Here is a 13924-nt window from a genome sequence, read left to right as displayed (position 1 = left end):
TACCTTCTAAGTATTATCTGTATTAAGTCTCCCACCTGGACTTGGGGAGCTCTTGAGGATACGGCAGCATCATGTGTGCCTGGACATCCTCAGTGCCTGCTCGGTACTGACACATGAGCCCCACCCGTTCCAAGGTCTCCACCTGCTCTGCTGCTGGTTACTGAAGCCCCGTCTCCCCCTACCCGCTGCGTCTGCCCCAGAGCCCTTCCTGCTGATGCTCAAGTCCCTCTGGTCCTGGACGCCCTGCATCAGTTTGTAAGGGTGCCATTAGAAGAGTACCATGGACTGTGTGGCTTCCACAACAGAAATTCTTCTCACAGTTCTGTGAGAAATTCTTTATCCTCACAATTGCTTCAGCCTTCTTCTTGGATAGAAGTGCAAGACCAAGGCATGGGCAGGGTGGATCCCTCCCTAGGCGTCTCTCCTTGGGTGGTAGACGGCTGTCTTTTCCCTGAATCTTCCCCCACATATATATGTATATCCTAGTCACATTTTCTTATAGGAACCCTGTCAGAAAAGATCAGGGGTGCGTTACCTCTTCGAAAACTTTATCTCTGAGCTGAGTGTAGTGGTGCACGCCTGTAATCCCAGCACTTGGGGGGCTGGGGCAGGAGAATTGCTGAGTTCAAGGCCAGCCTGGGCTACAAAGTGAGTTCAAGGCCAGCCTGAACTGCACAGTGAAACCCTGTCTCAAAAAGATCAGAAAGAGCTGGGGATATAGCTCAGCAGCAGAAGCGCCTGCCTGGCAAGCCAAGGTCCTGAGTTCGATTGCCGGTCCAAAAAGAAAAAGAAAGAAAGAAAGAAAGAAAGAAAGAAAAGCCAAACTTTATCTTCAAACACAACCATATTTTGAGGTACTAAGGGCTAGAACTTCAACATATAAATTTTGGGGGACATAATTCAGCTCCTAACATGCTGCTTACCCGTTGTATCTTTCCCGCAGTCTTGCTGTGGGCCTTCAAGCTGCTTCCTTCCAGAGATGTGGGTTATAGACCCTGCCTCCCTGCACCCTCTCTCCTGTTGAAAGCATTCTAATAGTCCGTTTAGACTTGGAGCTCCTAGAGTTCATAATCGGAACTTGACCTCCAGTGACTAGGGGAACTGAAGAGATTTATTCTTTCCTATGTGATGTTCTCTCATGTTTGAATAGCTGACTTCCCGTTTTCATTTCTCTTCTTTTCTGAGTATCGAAAGAGTTCACTGCTCATACCAGACCAGTATGGCAAAGCGAGCACATGATTTGGTTTGACAGTCCAAAGATACAGGATGTGATTAGTGTGTATCTCTTTTGAGATGAATCAAAGAGTGTTGTTTTCAGGAATATTGCCTTACTGGATATTCATATATATCTGTGTCTCTATATAGAGATAAAGATATAGATGATATAGATATAGATATTTGTTACTGAGGAAATGGAACCCAAAAGAGGTTTCATATCAAGTAAGTGTCAAAGCCAGTTTTCAAGGCCAGGTCTTCACCCTAGGAGGACAGTTTGCTTGCCCTGGGCTCATGGCTATATGATTTCCAAGGCCTTAGGGGCAGACAGATTATTTTACAGGCATTTACATTTAAAATCTGTGCTGCTTAATTTAAAAATATTTTGAATATCTGTTTTATAAACTTTGTTTTGTTTTAGTAAATTCATATTTGTCATTATGATTTATTATACAAAAATACTGATATTGCTTAAAATTTAAAAATAACATACCTGTTTCAAGTTATTTGATGAACTTCTTAATAACCTATTTGGACCCTTTATAATTTGCGTGATTGTTACCAATTTTGTTTAATATGCTATAAAAGCTTTACATTACTTATAAATATTTTATATAAAAACTTTTTAAACTTAGCACAGAGCTAGGTTATAGTACTTAGAGTATAATGTATATGTTAAGTAATAAGCATTTATATATATTATACATGAAATAGTAATAGGGACTTATCGATATCAGCTAGTTTCCTCTGAAAAAGGCTCCAAGGAAGAATAACAGCAAGATATCTTTCATTAACATGAAAAATAGTAGCATTTTAAAATGTAAGTTTCACTGCTGAGCTGAATTTCCATTTAAGTCCTCCAAACAAGCCTATGGTATCGGTATCACCCATTTTACATTTGGGGCAACTGAGGTTTAGCCAGATTCTCTACCTTGCTCAAGGACTCATAGCTAGTAAGTTCTGGAGCTGGAATTTTGGTCACATGCTTCTGACTCTATTTCATTGTTTCATTGTGACACAAGCAGAGAAAATTACAGGATGGAGACAGTCAGTGATTACTCATTGAAACCAGGGCTGTCCTGGGTTCAGCGGGCACGTGAAGCTAGGGAAGCCGCACAAGGGGCATTGATCATCTGACACCAAGGTGCTTCACCTCTGTGGCCCTCAACGTCTTCATCCATAAATGTGAGGTTAATTATGGCGTGTTCCTCACTGGTTTGCTGTTAAGAAAAAAGTCAACGTGTGTGTTGTGTATATACAGACATACCTATGTTCATCGTATGTACTGCACAGGAGAGCTACCTCTGTAAACCAATAAAATCCTTTTGAAAAGTAGTAACTGGATTGTACATAGCAAGACCCATAAAAATATTTATGTCTTTGGCCCAGGAATCCTACTTTTGGAAATAAGACTCTAAAGGAATGATTCAAAAGATTTTTTTAAAGTGTGTTTAATGGAAGAGGAAAGTAGAAATAATGAAAGTATCAAGATATGAAATACATTATATCTTCCCTCAATTATGCTATGTTACTAAATGTGGTAAAAACACAGAACATATAGAGCACATGATGCTAAGTGGATACACAGTGCTGTTTGAACTAAGTACACATGGATTTGGATAGAGGCAAGCAGGAAACACAGACACGTGAGGGCTTCCGGGGGTCCCATTAAGGAGGAGTGTTGCAGCAGTGCTCGCTTTTATGTCTTGTGTAATGGCAGCCTTGTGGTAGGTACAGGTGGTGCAGAAGATGCATAAAACTTTGGGAAGGAAGGTAAAAGCACAAGGGACATTTTAAAAATCAGCATGGTAAAACATCCAGGAAATGGAAATTTAAATGTAAAACTTGAGCAGAGCATTTAAGGGAAATGGGTACTGCGGGAGGTGCTGGAGAATTTGTAAGCGGGTCAGGCTCTATATCGGGTCCTGCCGAGAAAACTTCAAAGCCAGAATGCGTGAGAGTTGCTCTCCCCTGTGACCCTCTCTCTGCTCAGAAGTCTGTGATAATAGCCAGAAAGGAAAGAGGAAAGAGAAGCCATATGCACAGTGTACTTGAGCTCATCAGAACTGTGCTGTGTGTGGAACAAGGGAGGAAGGCCGGACAAGGCTGAGTGAGTCAGTGTTTGGGCTCCCTCCTCCCAGTTCTCCCCCTTTCCCACGCCGCCTCCCCTCCACCACTGTGCTCCTGAGCCCTGCAAGGAAGGAACTCCAGATGGCTGGGTGGGGCGAGCCCAGTCTGAGTACGCTGCCCTCCGCACCAGGTCCAGGAGCCATGGTGGTTATCTAGATCACATCGTGCATTAGGAATTTCTCTGCCCTCTTTTCCCAGAGCTTCTGAAATGTCACAGTCCCTTCAACACTGTAGGTCCCAGAAGTAGTTCATGATTTTTGAGCAGTGTGAGGAGCAACCAAAGTGCTTCATTAATAGTTATGTGAAAGCACTAAGGGTTACCAAGGGCAGCTATGGTAAATAATGAGCAATGGGTAGAGGAATGGCGGTCCTTAACAGAGAATCTGCTTCTACCCCAAAGCAGAAGCCATTATTCCTACCCTCCATGCACAGCAAAGAGCGCACAGTTGAGGAACATAGGCACCCATGTCTTCTTCGGACTGTAAGGTCAAGACATTGGGAGAGGATGCACTCTTTCCTTCAGAGTAGCTGGGATGGTCTGAGCTGCCCGGTGGTTGCCATCTGGAGGGACCCTCGTCTCAGTCAGCTAACAGAGCCTGCTGGGTGACCTTTGTGTCTTTCCTCTTAAACATCTGGACTCTTCCTGTTCTAATTCACCAGGAATTGCACTTACATTTCAGGCACCAAGATAAACACTAAACTTGCAGTTCCAGTCCCAGCTCTTCACAAGTTCTTAGCTCTCCTCTCAGGAATCCAATCTTAGAAAAGCAGTCCTAGGTACCTTGCATGCAGAGATCTTTGAGCAGTTTTGTAGCTTTATTTTGGAGCGCTTTGAAATTATCAAGAGAAGATAAGGGAACAACAATTGCTGTTAATTTGCAGAGATCAGGAAAGGATGGCTCATTTGCTCGGGACTGCAGCACATTTTCTTGAATTCGCTATTCCTCTCCTTATCCCAGGTCCATCCTTAGCATCCTCACCCCTACCTTCAACAAATGCGGACTTAGTGGGAGGGGGCACACAACAGTAACCCATAGTCACCCAAGCTCTCAGCCACCCAAACAGCAGCAAGCAAACCCTGTGGGGAAACCCTGAAATGAGAACAGGGAACAAGAAAAGAGAACACTGTTCAACAATAACCATATGCCCATTAATATTCCATTGTGTTTTGCATAGGAACCCATTATTTATGCCCTTTTCTCTGTAACCAAAAATCGTATGTTCCCAACAAACAATTTATAGGTAAGAAATCTATGTTTTGCAACTGGTAGGTTGTTTTAGTCTTAAGTGTACCCACTACTAATGTACCAAGGGAATGTTTGGTCTAAAGAAAATCAGGCAGCCCAAACCCCTGAAGAAAGTTATACGTTGCCATAGCAACCAGACCAGCCTCAGCCTGAAGGGCAGAGTTCTTCAGATTCATCTACTGCTTCCCCAGATTGACTTCCTCCCAGCAGAATCATGTTTCCCAATCATCAACACTGCAACTGTTATTTTCCATTAAAAAAAAAGAAGTTGCAGTCTGAAGTTGATATATTTTGGCCTTTTCCCTGGTGCCATTCAATGTCTTTTTATCTCTGGAAGGTGGAAATTGGTAATGCAATCCTTTGGAACTCTCATTCATGCATTCACTAATATGGTTGGGACCTGAGCCAGTGGGGCTCGGTGGTAATTACACTTTGATGGCTGGAACATGACCTGTGAAATGAGTTGCTGGTCTCAGTTTAACTCCTAATGGACAGCAAGGCACATCTCTCAGAATCCACTCCTAGCTCCTGTTCTCAGACCCTGGGAAGAAGTCAGAGGTTTGAATAGCTTCCCTTGAGGGTAAATTGCAGGGCCTCCTCCCCAGGAATTATGCTTTACCTTTCTAGGCCACAGATATATCTGCAATTAGTCTCAAAATACTCTGTGTGATGAATGTAAATAACACAAACTGCGTTTATAGGCAGGACCACCGTGGTAGAGAGTACAAGTAATTTGCCCTGGTTGTGGGGCGGATAAGATAATTAGTAACAGCAGGAGTAGAGATTCCATTCCTTTGCTATGACCACTGAAAAATCTCCCTGTACCTCAAGAGACACAGCCAATTAATGAACAGCAGGAAGTGGGGATGGGTCAATACTTGCTGATTCATTATTAAAATTCATTTATAGTTTATGGGGCTTATTGACACATATAATTTTTCCTGTTGATGTCTCTTTTAACACGATTGAAGAGGGTGCAACTGTGTGTAGCGGGGACTGAGGCTGAGGTTAGAGACACCTGGATCTGGTGGGATGCTGTGGAAATTATAAAAGATGTAAAACACAAGCTGTCACTTTTTTAAGATGCAAAACTGTAAAGAGCAAAATAAGAGATAGATAATAGGTGCTAGTGAGAGAGAACTTTTGCAAATGGAAAGCAATAAAGAGATGGAGGCAGGGCAGAGAGGAGGGAAGGTGGAGAAAAAAGACCTAAGATGTGCTGTGCACATGCACCACCGCATATACGGGGTAGAAACGTGCTACAAGCATGTACAAAAAAATAAATAAATAAAATTTAAAAAGACCAAAAGGATTGTTGATGAAGGGAATATTTGCTTTAATTGGAATAGAAGTGTCAACATGGGCTAAGAATTGTACTAAATTGTGAAAGATTCCAGATAACCAGAACATGAGCCCAGTGCTAGCAGCTCACATTCCCAGCAGAGAGTGACAAGTGCTCTAATAATAGCATCATGGACTCTGTGGCAGGGAGAGTAAGCACAGCACTCTGAGAGGCTGAGTCAGGAGGGTTGCAAGTTGGAGTCCAGCTCCAGCAACTTAGTGGCTTGAGAAACCCTGTCTCAAAATTTAAAAAAAAGAAAGTAGGAAGAGGCTGGGGCTATACCTCAGTGAGAAGGGGCGGGCTCAATCCCCAGTGGGGGGGGGGGCAGGGGGATACCTGGTAAGGTACTTTTTGGGAAATTGGAACTGGAATTGTTTGCGCAGGTAGGAATTCAAGGCAAATCTTGAAGAAAACTTGTTTTAGGAGCCAAGAAGAGCACAAGTGAAGTCCTACATTGGAGACTATTTGCAGAAAAACACATTGACAGATGTGGCTTGAGATTTAGGGTAAACTAGGAGATGAGGTGGAGCTGAGGCCGAAAGCGTTAGTACAGGTTCAGGGAGGGGTTTTAATAAGAGAGAAGGAAATCATCCAATTTGGAAATCATCCGATTCAGAATCAAGGGTTTGAAACCCAGAGGTTTGTATGTAGTCACTGTTTTTTAGGCAATGAACTATTAGTAAAGTTATTTTTTTTAAACAAGATTCCATTAACCTAATCTATGTACTGAGATAGTACCTTCATAGATAAAGCTGAAAACATTCTGCAATTTCTGTCAAGATGTGGATATGAACTCCTTGAAAACATCCGAAGTGGTTTTATAATAGGTCCCTGTCCAAGGTTAAATGGGTTTGCACAAGCTGCAGACGGAAGAAGCACCACGGAAATGCTGACTCAGGTCTGTGGAGTGACAGCTGTCAAGTCGCAGGGCTGGAGGCATCGGGATGAGTAGCAGGGAGCTGGCTGCCTGCCGCAGAAAAGGGAGCCGAGCCCCTGACATCTCTTTCTCCGTTTTCTTTCCTGCAGGAGCAGCAATGGAAACCTGCGTACAGCAGCGTAACTCCAGTTTGCTTTCCAAGCCCTCTGACTGACAAGGCGATAGGCAAAGTAAGGATGCGTCCATTTCTCTCTGAACACTGTGATCTGAGTTGATTGGCCTCTATTTGTTTGTCTTGAGCTATCTGGGTAAAATAATCAAACTGATATCATAAAAATGGCTGATAAAATCCCAAGTTTGAACTCTGCTTGGCATTAGTGAGACTCACCCCCAGGCAGGCGGCATGTCAAGCGGAGAAGTGGGGACCAGCACCCACCTCCAGTTCTGTCCTAGCACTGTACTTCCCACCCTCCTGAAGTCCGTCAGTCTCTCCTCAGTCTTGCCAGCCTTCCCCTGCCTGTCAGAGCTTGTAAGAAAGAAAGACAGTGATCTTAGTGACTGGTGTCTTTGTGAGAAATTTAGCCATATTAGCTTGTTTTTAAATATTTGTCACTTAAGCCGTCTGGAGGGTTATAGACTTTGACTCTGGAAAGTCCAGCCAGATCTCTGACCTGCTGCTCGACTGGACTGGACTGGACTGGACTGGACTGGACTGGACTGCAAGTATAGCCACCAGGGAGTGTGGAGTCCCACAGGAAGGGTACGGGCCCTCTGGACCTGCCTTCCAGGGTTCACCTCCCAGCTCGGTCCTCTACTAGCTGTGTGGCTTTGAGAAAGTTCCCCATGGAAATGACATAAGAATGGACCTGCCTTCTGGAGGCATCACAAGGATTAAACAATTTAAATCCTCAAGAGCAAGAACTGTTTTTACTTATTTTGTTCACTGTGTGTCTGAGCACTCAATGCATTACATAAATGAGTTGAATAAATAAGAAAACAAAAGACTGAATGGTAAATGTAGAGAAATCACATCTCCAATCTGCTTAACTCAAGATATGGGAGAAGGTGCTGCGCTTCACAAAGAAAAGCAGAAGTCAAAGTCTGCAGAGCAGCTCAAGGACACTTTCCAGACGCAGCTTGACAGAAGGACTCCAGGGTTCTTGGAGACCCCCTGGCCTTCCGGTCCTTTGCTATCTGAAGACCACACACAGTCCCCCATCCAGGATGAAAAAGTCGCTGGGAAAAACAAAAGCAAATGAATACAAATTCTTTAAATAGGGCTTTTCTTTTGAATTTGTAGATACATATAGGCAGAACCAGGGGATTTTTTTTTTTTTTTTTTTTTTGAGTTTTTAAAAGGAAATGAATCTCTTTTGCTGGTTAATTCCTGGTAATTTTGTCTGGGCTCCAAACCCTGTCCAGGCAGCTGTCCACAGGGTGTGAAATCCAGGGTGACAAGAAGTCTCCCTCCCGCCCGCCTGCCCTGTCAGCATCAGCTGCTCACAATCTGCAGGGCTAGCAGGGGTGCTGCCCGAGCTTCCGCAGACCAGGTTTCTGTGCCGTGTGCAGCGAGGGGCTGCACGTCCCATCTGCTGACTTCTGCTCACAGGAGGAGCATCACTTGGCCCAAAGGTGAAACCAACCAGCCAGCAAACAAAACACTCTCTGGATGTCACAAAACGTGTTGGCAACTGTTCCAGCACACGCTCCTAACCCCACCGCTTGTCCCCTCCCGTCCCACATATTCTGACTCTGTTTATGTAGGCTCCAAATAAACCACCACTTTCCCTGCAGAGAGGAAGAGAAGTGATTTCTGAGACTGAAGTCAGAAGTCCATGAACCTCTGAGGCGTCTTTCTTGGCTAAACTGCATTTCAATCCAATAAATAGAGGGTGCTACGTTGTTTCCTAAACCTGAGGAGGAATAGGGCCCACAGAGGGAGTGTGTGGAGTACAGGACAGAGCGTAGAAGTGAATCAGTGCAGTGGGGCACTCCTGGTTTGGTGACACTCTTTTCTCTGTGGTCCTCTGGTTCTCCTGTCCCCTTGGGCCATTAGCAGGTGGGCCTTCTGTACCGCGCCACCAGGCTTCCTTGGATTGAGTGAGATCGTCCCCAAAGGACACTCTTGCTCCTTCTTTTCTCATAGCTCTGTCTTCTGAGCTTTGTACATTGGCTGTAAATTACTCTAATGAATTCATTTTGCAATCACTCTGATATCCATCCACCTGGAGGGGAAAATGACATGGAAAATAGAAGTAGAGTCAACCTTCAATTAGAAGAGGCCATGGAAGTCAGTATGTAAGGTGGGTAATTAACACCTATAATTAATTTGCTCAGAATCGAAACTGTCTTCCTCTCTTGCAAGAAGCTTTCTTGTGGGTTGAAGGCTGGAAGGGAGACCCAGCTGGGATTTCCACCACCCAAACTGTGGCCCCTCAAGCTGAGTCAGTGGTCAGTGTTGCCTTCCCACAGGAAACGGGGGTCACGTAAAAGCCCTGGTTGGAAAACAGAGCGTTCCAAAGTGAGCTACGAACCTAAAAAGAGGATATTCTGGGATCAACTTTAATAAGACAAACAGTGATAATTCTTTTTTCTTTTTAGTGGTTGTGATTGGAGGGTAGAAATAGAGAAGGGGAAATCAGGGAGCGCACAGAGAGAAACCAGAGAATTCACCTCAGGCAAGAGGCAAGCAAGCCTATTGTATGTGATTATCCACCCTCAGAAAAAGAGGAAGTTGAGTGTTTTATTTTGCATAATTGGAGTCAGCGCCTTTTGAATGGAACACACAAATTTATGTAAATAGGAATGCAAATGGTAAAAATATGTGTTTTGGGATTTCCTGGGGATAACCTGGCAATTTTGTCTTCCTTTCTTTTGCAGCTGCTAAATATTGTGTTGTGAAAGCTTGAGCTGAACTTCTCCCACCAAATCCCACAGTGTAACAGTGAGAAGGCATTGCTTTGTAACTCACAGGAGATGTTCTCTGGTAGATGAATTAAAAGGGAGTGCTTTAACATATTTAATGACGAACACATTATTCCCAAGAGGTGGCACAGGCTACCAGTGAATACAAAAAGGATTTTAGGATTTCAGTAAACTCGCGAGGCTATTGAAAGGATATCAGACAAAGACGATGGAAGTAAAGCAGAGATGAAGGGAGATATATAGCAGTAGAGCACAATTTAAATGCAAGCACCAAGTTGTTTCACAGAATTCTTATTGGTGCTACTGGCGAAGCATTGTGCAGACCATGGAAGTCAAACAGCCCAGTAAAGGGCCATGACCTCAGCAAACTACAGAGTCCTTCTGATACACAAGCAGACAGATTAGGGGCTGCCCATGACCTGGACTGTGCCAACCTGGCTTTCTCCAAACAATTTAGATGACAGACAAACTTGTCCTCCATCCAAAGAAGTGTAACTTGAATGTCTTATTGGGTTTGACCAGAAGGAAATCAAGAGATAAGCTACTTTGAAGGGTAGCAGTGTTATTAAATGGAAGTGTGGCTAAGAAAGTAAACAAGCTGCTGTAGGCCTTTTGTATTTCTGGATGGTTGCAGGGGAAACTGAAGGAAGTCACTGGATGTGGAAATATCTGGGTAAACAACAGATAGATAGAGAAGAACTGAGTGGGACACAAAATCAACAAGATAGAGAGCTGCTGTATTTCAAAGTTGGGAGGTATCCACGGAAGAAAAAAAGAACACAGCCGTTCCTTTTAACAGATTCATCTTTAGGGGTTTTTTCTTTCCGGCAGTGTGTAATTTTTATTACTCAAGAACAGTTAGCTTAGCAAATGGTCTTTAGCTTTTTAAGAACCGCCCTTTAGGTCAGAGCATGTTCCACCTCACAGAACATCATGCCGTCACTTTATAACTCAGCTGTGGTGAAGAGCACCAGCACGTAAGTGTCTCTGACTTAATATTTATGAATCAGGGCTCTCACTGACCTGAGAAAATGGAGAAGCCAACCCTAAAACTAGTCTGTGGCCTAGCACTGCTTCTAAAAGAATACTACAATTCATGAATGGAATAATCAGAAGATAAACATCCTTAGCAAAGCAGTGCATTAGAATTACTGTAGTGGTAGATAAACAGAATCTTAGTTTTTTCTCTATGTGAGTAGGGCTGATTTGACTAGAGCTCTATATACATTCAGCTTCTGGTCACTGAAGCAAAATGCATGAAACCAAGTACTTTTCCTCTGGGGCTTTTTGTGATAAGATAAAGGAAATCTCCAAGTTAAGACGTCTGCATTCTTCTAGTACAAGTAATGTAGGTTTCAGCTAGGCTTGTGTCCACCTAGCCTGAGAGCGCATTTTCAGCCTCCCTTGCATCTCCAGGTGCCCTGTGTGTCTACGTGGCTGCATGACTGGGTTCTGATTGATGGGATGTCAGTGGAAGTGGTGTGCTCAGATTGGGGTTGTGCCCTTCTTGGGAAAGTCCTGCCTCTCTTGCTGGCTGGAATACAAATGTGGTAGCTAAATCAGGAACAGCCAGATTGGACCAAGAGAAACCACATGGATGAGTCAGGGTTTCTGGTTCAGTAAATATGGACTGCTTGTCCTTGGTAAATCTGGACTGCCTGTGCTCTGATCTTGCTTAAGACAGAATTACTTATCCTTTTGTTTATGCCACAGTTCTTCAGGCCAAAGCTCCCAATGCTGGGTGACAGCCCCGTGCCAGTTGCACAGAGCAGGGGAGAGAGGGACTGCCTGTCCTGAGGGGAGTCACATAGAACCCAGGAAGGGAGAGCAGAGCCGGTACAATAAGTATCAGTTAGAGGAAGGAAGATGTTGAGTTGCTAACACCCATTTTCCAAATTCCCCCTGGATAAGAAAGGAGAGACAGAGAAGCTCGCTTCTCGCTCCGAGAGCAAGGTGCTGAGTGGGGCTGTGCTCTGCAGAGAGCCCTGTCCTTGAGTTCTGAAAGTTGTAAACTTGGAAATCGAGATCCAAAGAAATTCTTCAGGACCAAGGCAAACACATTTCTACGGAAAACCCCCAACCTCAAGAACAGTAATGGAGCCTGTCATTTGCCAAATGATGTTTCCATGGATACTTGTATGCGGAAGCTGCCCCTAACATAGAGGCTCACACAGATGTCTGCACATCTGCACTTAGCACACTCCTCTGCACTTTCATCCTCTGAAGCAGGACCCATTTCCTGGGGTGAACATCCGGGGCTCCAGCTGGCGCTTTAACTTTGTCACCCAAATTTTACAGGATGAGCAGAGTATGACTCCTTCATTCTTCACTTGCAAGCCACTCTCCTTTTACTTAACATGAAGAACACTTCTCATTTTGGCTTAATAAATCAACCTTCTTAAAAAAAGAAGGTTGATCTGTTACCACCACCACACATCACGGTCCACGTCATCTTCTTCCCAGTCTGCCTTTGCACAAACTGCTTGGCACCAGGACGTGCACCCCGCAGGTTTGTTAGGCCAGTGTGTCAGTGGTTAATGAGTATGCAGAAGTTCAGTGTGTTGTTCCCTTAGGTACTTTTATCTTGTCCTGCTTTAGAATGATTGTTGAAGTTGTATTCTATGTCTGTGGCCTACTCGCTTTGACTGAAGACAAAGAATTTAAAAACTCGGTATCATTGGTACTGTCCTGAACGTATTAAATAACCAAAAGATTATTACGAATAATGTACAAATCTATAGCCCTGAAGTTGAGGGGTTAAGTTTTGATGCTGGAGTTGACTACGTGAGTCCCACTCTCAGGAGTTCAGCTGTATGCAAAGCTGCACCTTAATGTGCACTGCTGGGAAGTCTGTTCAGCCCAGCTTCCTTAACAGGCACGATGGCTCGTAAATGGGCTGAGGAACACAAAGGAGCTGTAATAAAATTTAACAAATACGCTTAAACAAATGACACTACAATTTATGTTCTCCTGTAAACATAAAAACATCCAGCCCCAGCTCACAAAACCGCAGAAAGTAAATAAAATATTAACAATGAAACCTGCAGAATGTATTTACTTGGCTAAAGAAATTTCTCAACAAATAACATATGTAGGTGCCCGTGTACTATGAAAATGGGACATAGTAAATGTAAGAAACAAAAATCTTTCTTCTGCTGCTGCTCTTGCTTTACAGTTTGTAATGGTTGAAGTATAATGTAATGCAACATAATGGACTAAAGGTAGACTCACACACACACACACACACACACACACACACGCACTCCCCAGACCCTTACTTACTATTGTGGAATGTGCCGTTATCAAAGGGTACAAAGTCTTATTTGCTTTACAGAGATAATGTTTATTTTTTCCTCGTCTTGGTGTACTGTACTTTCCATTAGCACTGCCCCGAGTCCTTTCCCAGTTCACAGCTGAAAAATATCAAGTGGAACTTTTAGTAGGAAAAGGCTAAGTAGATGGTCTGACATATTATTGAGAAAAAAGAAACTTATATTTGTATAACCTGATAATAGGGAAAAATATAACATATGGCAGCCATAGAATACATACACTCTTCACATAGATCAGAAGAAAATAGTAAGTTCTGAGAAAACACGTGGTTATTAGCAGATTAATACAGCGTTGCTTCCTTTTTATTAGGAAAGCCAAAGGCAGCGCTTTGAGAAAGCCAAAGGCAGCGCTTTGCAGAAGTTCTGCATTCTAAAGCAAAAGCAAGCCAAGCATCTGCTAAGAAATAAACAGACACTGAGCGCCTACCATGTGCTGTAAACAGTAATCCGGGGCAATTTGGTACAAATGATAGCAGCAGTAATAATTATTATAATAGCGGCCATTGTTTGCAGACTCTGTGCCAAGCACTAACATAAGTTTTTATGGGCAGTGTCTCACTTAATCATTTTACAGATGAAGCCTAGAGAATAAACATCTGGTTGAGGTCAGAGTGCTAATAAATGGCAGCATTGGCATCCGGACCCAAGCATGCTGACACCAGAGCCTCTGCCTCACCCACCTGCTGCAGAGGTTTTTTTTTATTTAGACAACCTCTCTTCTATTCCTCGTTGAAATATAATCAAAGTTTTCTGAGAGAACACAGAAGGATGCCAAAAAAATATGACCTCGCTGATGTTACAGGTCACTCTGGTTACAGTTAACTCACCTTAGATTTTCATTTTCCCAAAGGCCCCA

The 13924-nt window shown here is 43.5% G+C and overlaps 1 protein-coding gene across 3 annotated transcripts in view; it reads left to right on the top strand.

Moving 5' to 3' along the window:
* The window catches only part of Rasgef1b (RasGEF domain family, member 1B), a 783333-nt gene that overhangs the window by 623856 nt on the left and 145553 nt on the right, over window positions 1–13924 (top strand). For all 3 annotated transcript variants that reach the window (XM_005388230.2, XM_013516120.1, XM_013516121.1), the window contains one exon: window positions 6961–7041. In XM_005388230.2, coding sequence (XP_005388287.2) covers window positions 6961–7041 — 81 coding nt within the window. The remainder of the gene's footprint in view (window positions 1–6960; window positions 7042–13924) is intronic.

The sequence above is a fragment of the Chinchilla lanigera genome, unplaced genomic scaffold, assembly GCF_000276665.1.
Source record: "Chinchilla lanigera isolate Chin_1 unplaced genomic scaffold, ChiLan1.0 scaffold00032, whole genome shotgun sequence".
Classification (NCBI taxonomy): domain Eukaryota; kingdom Metazoa; phylum Chordata; class Mammalia; order Rodentia; family Chinchillidae; genus Chinchilla; species Chinchilla lanigera.
The sequence above is the reverse complement of the archived record's forward strand: the minus strand, read 5'-3'. Positions and strand labels throughout refer to the sequence as shown.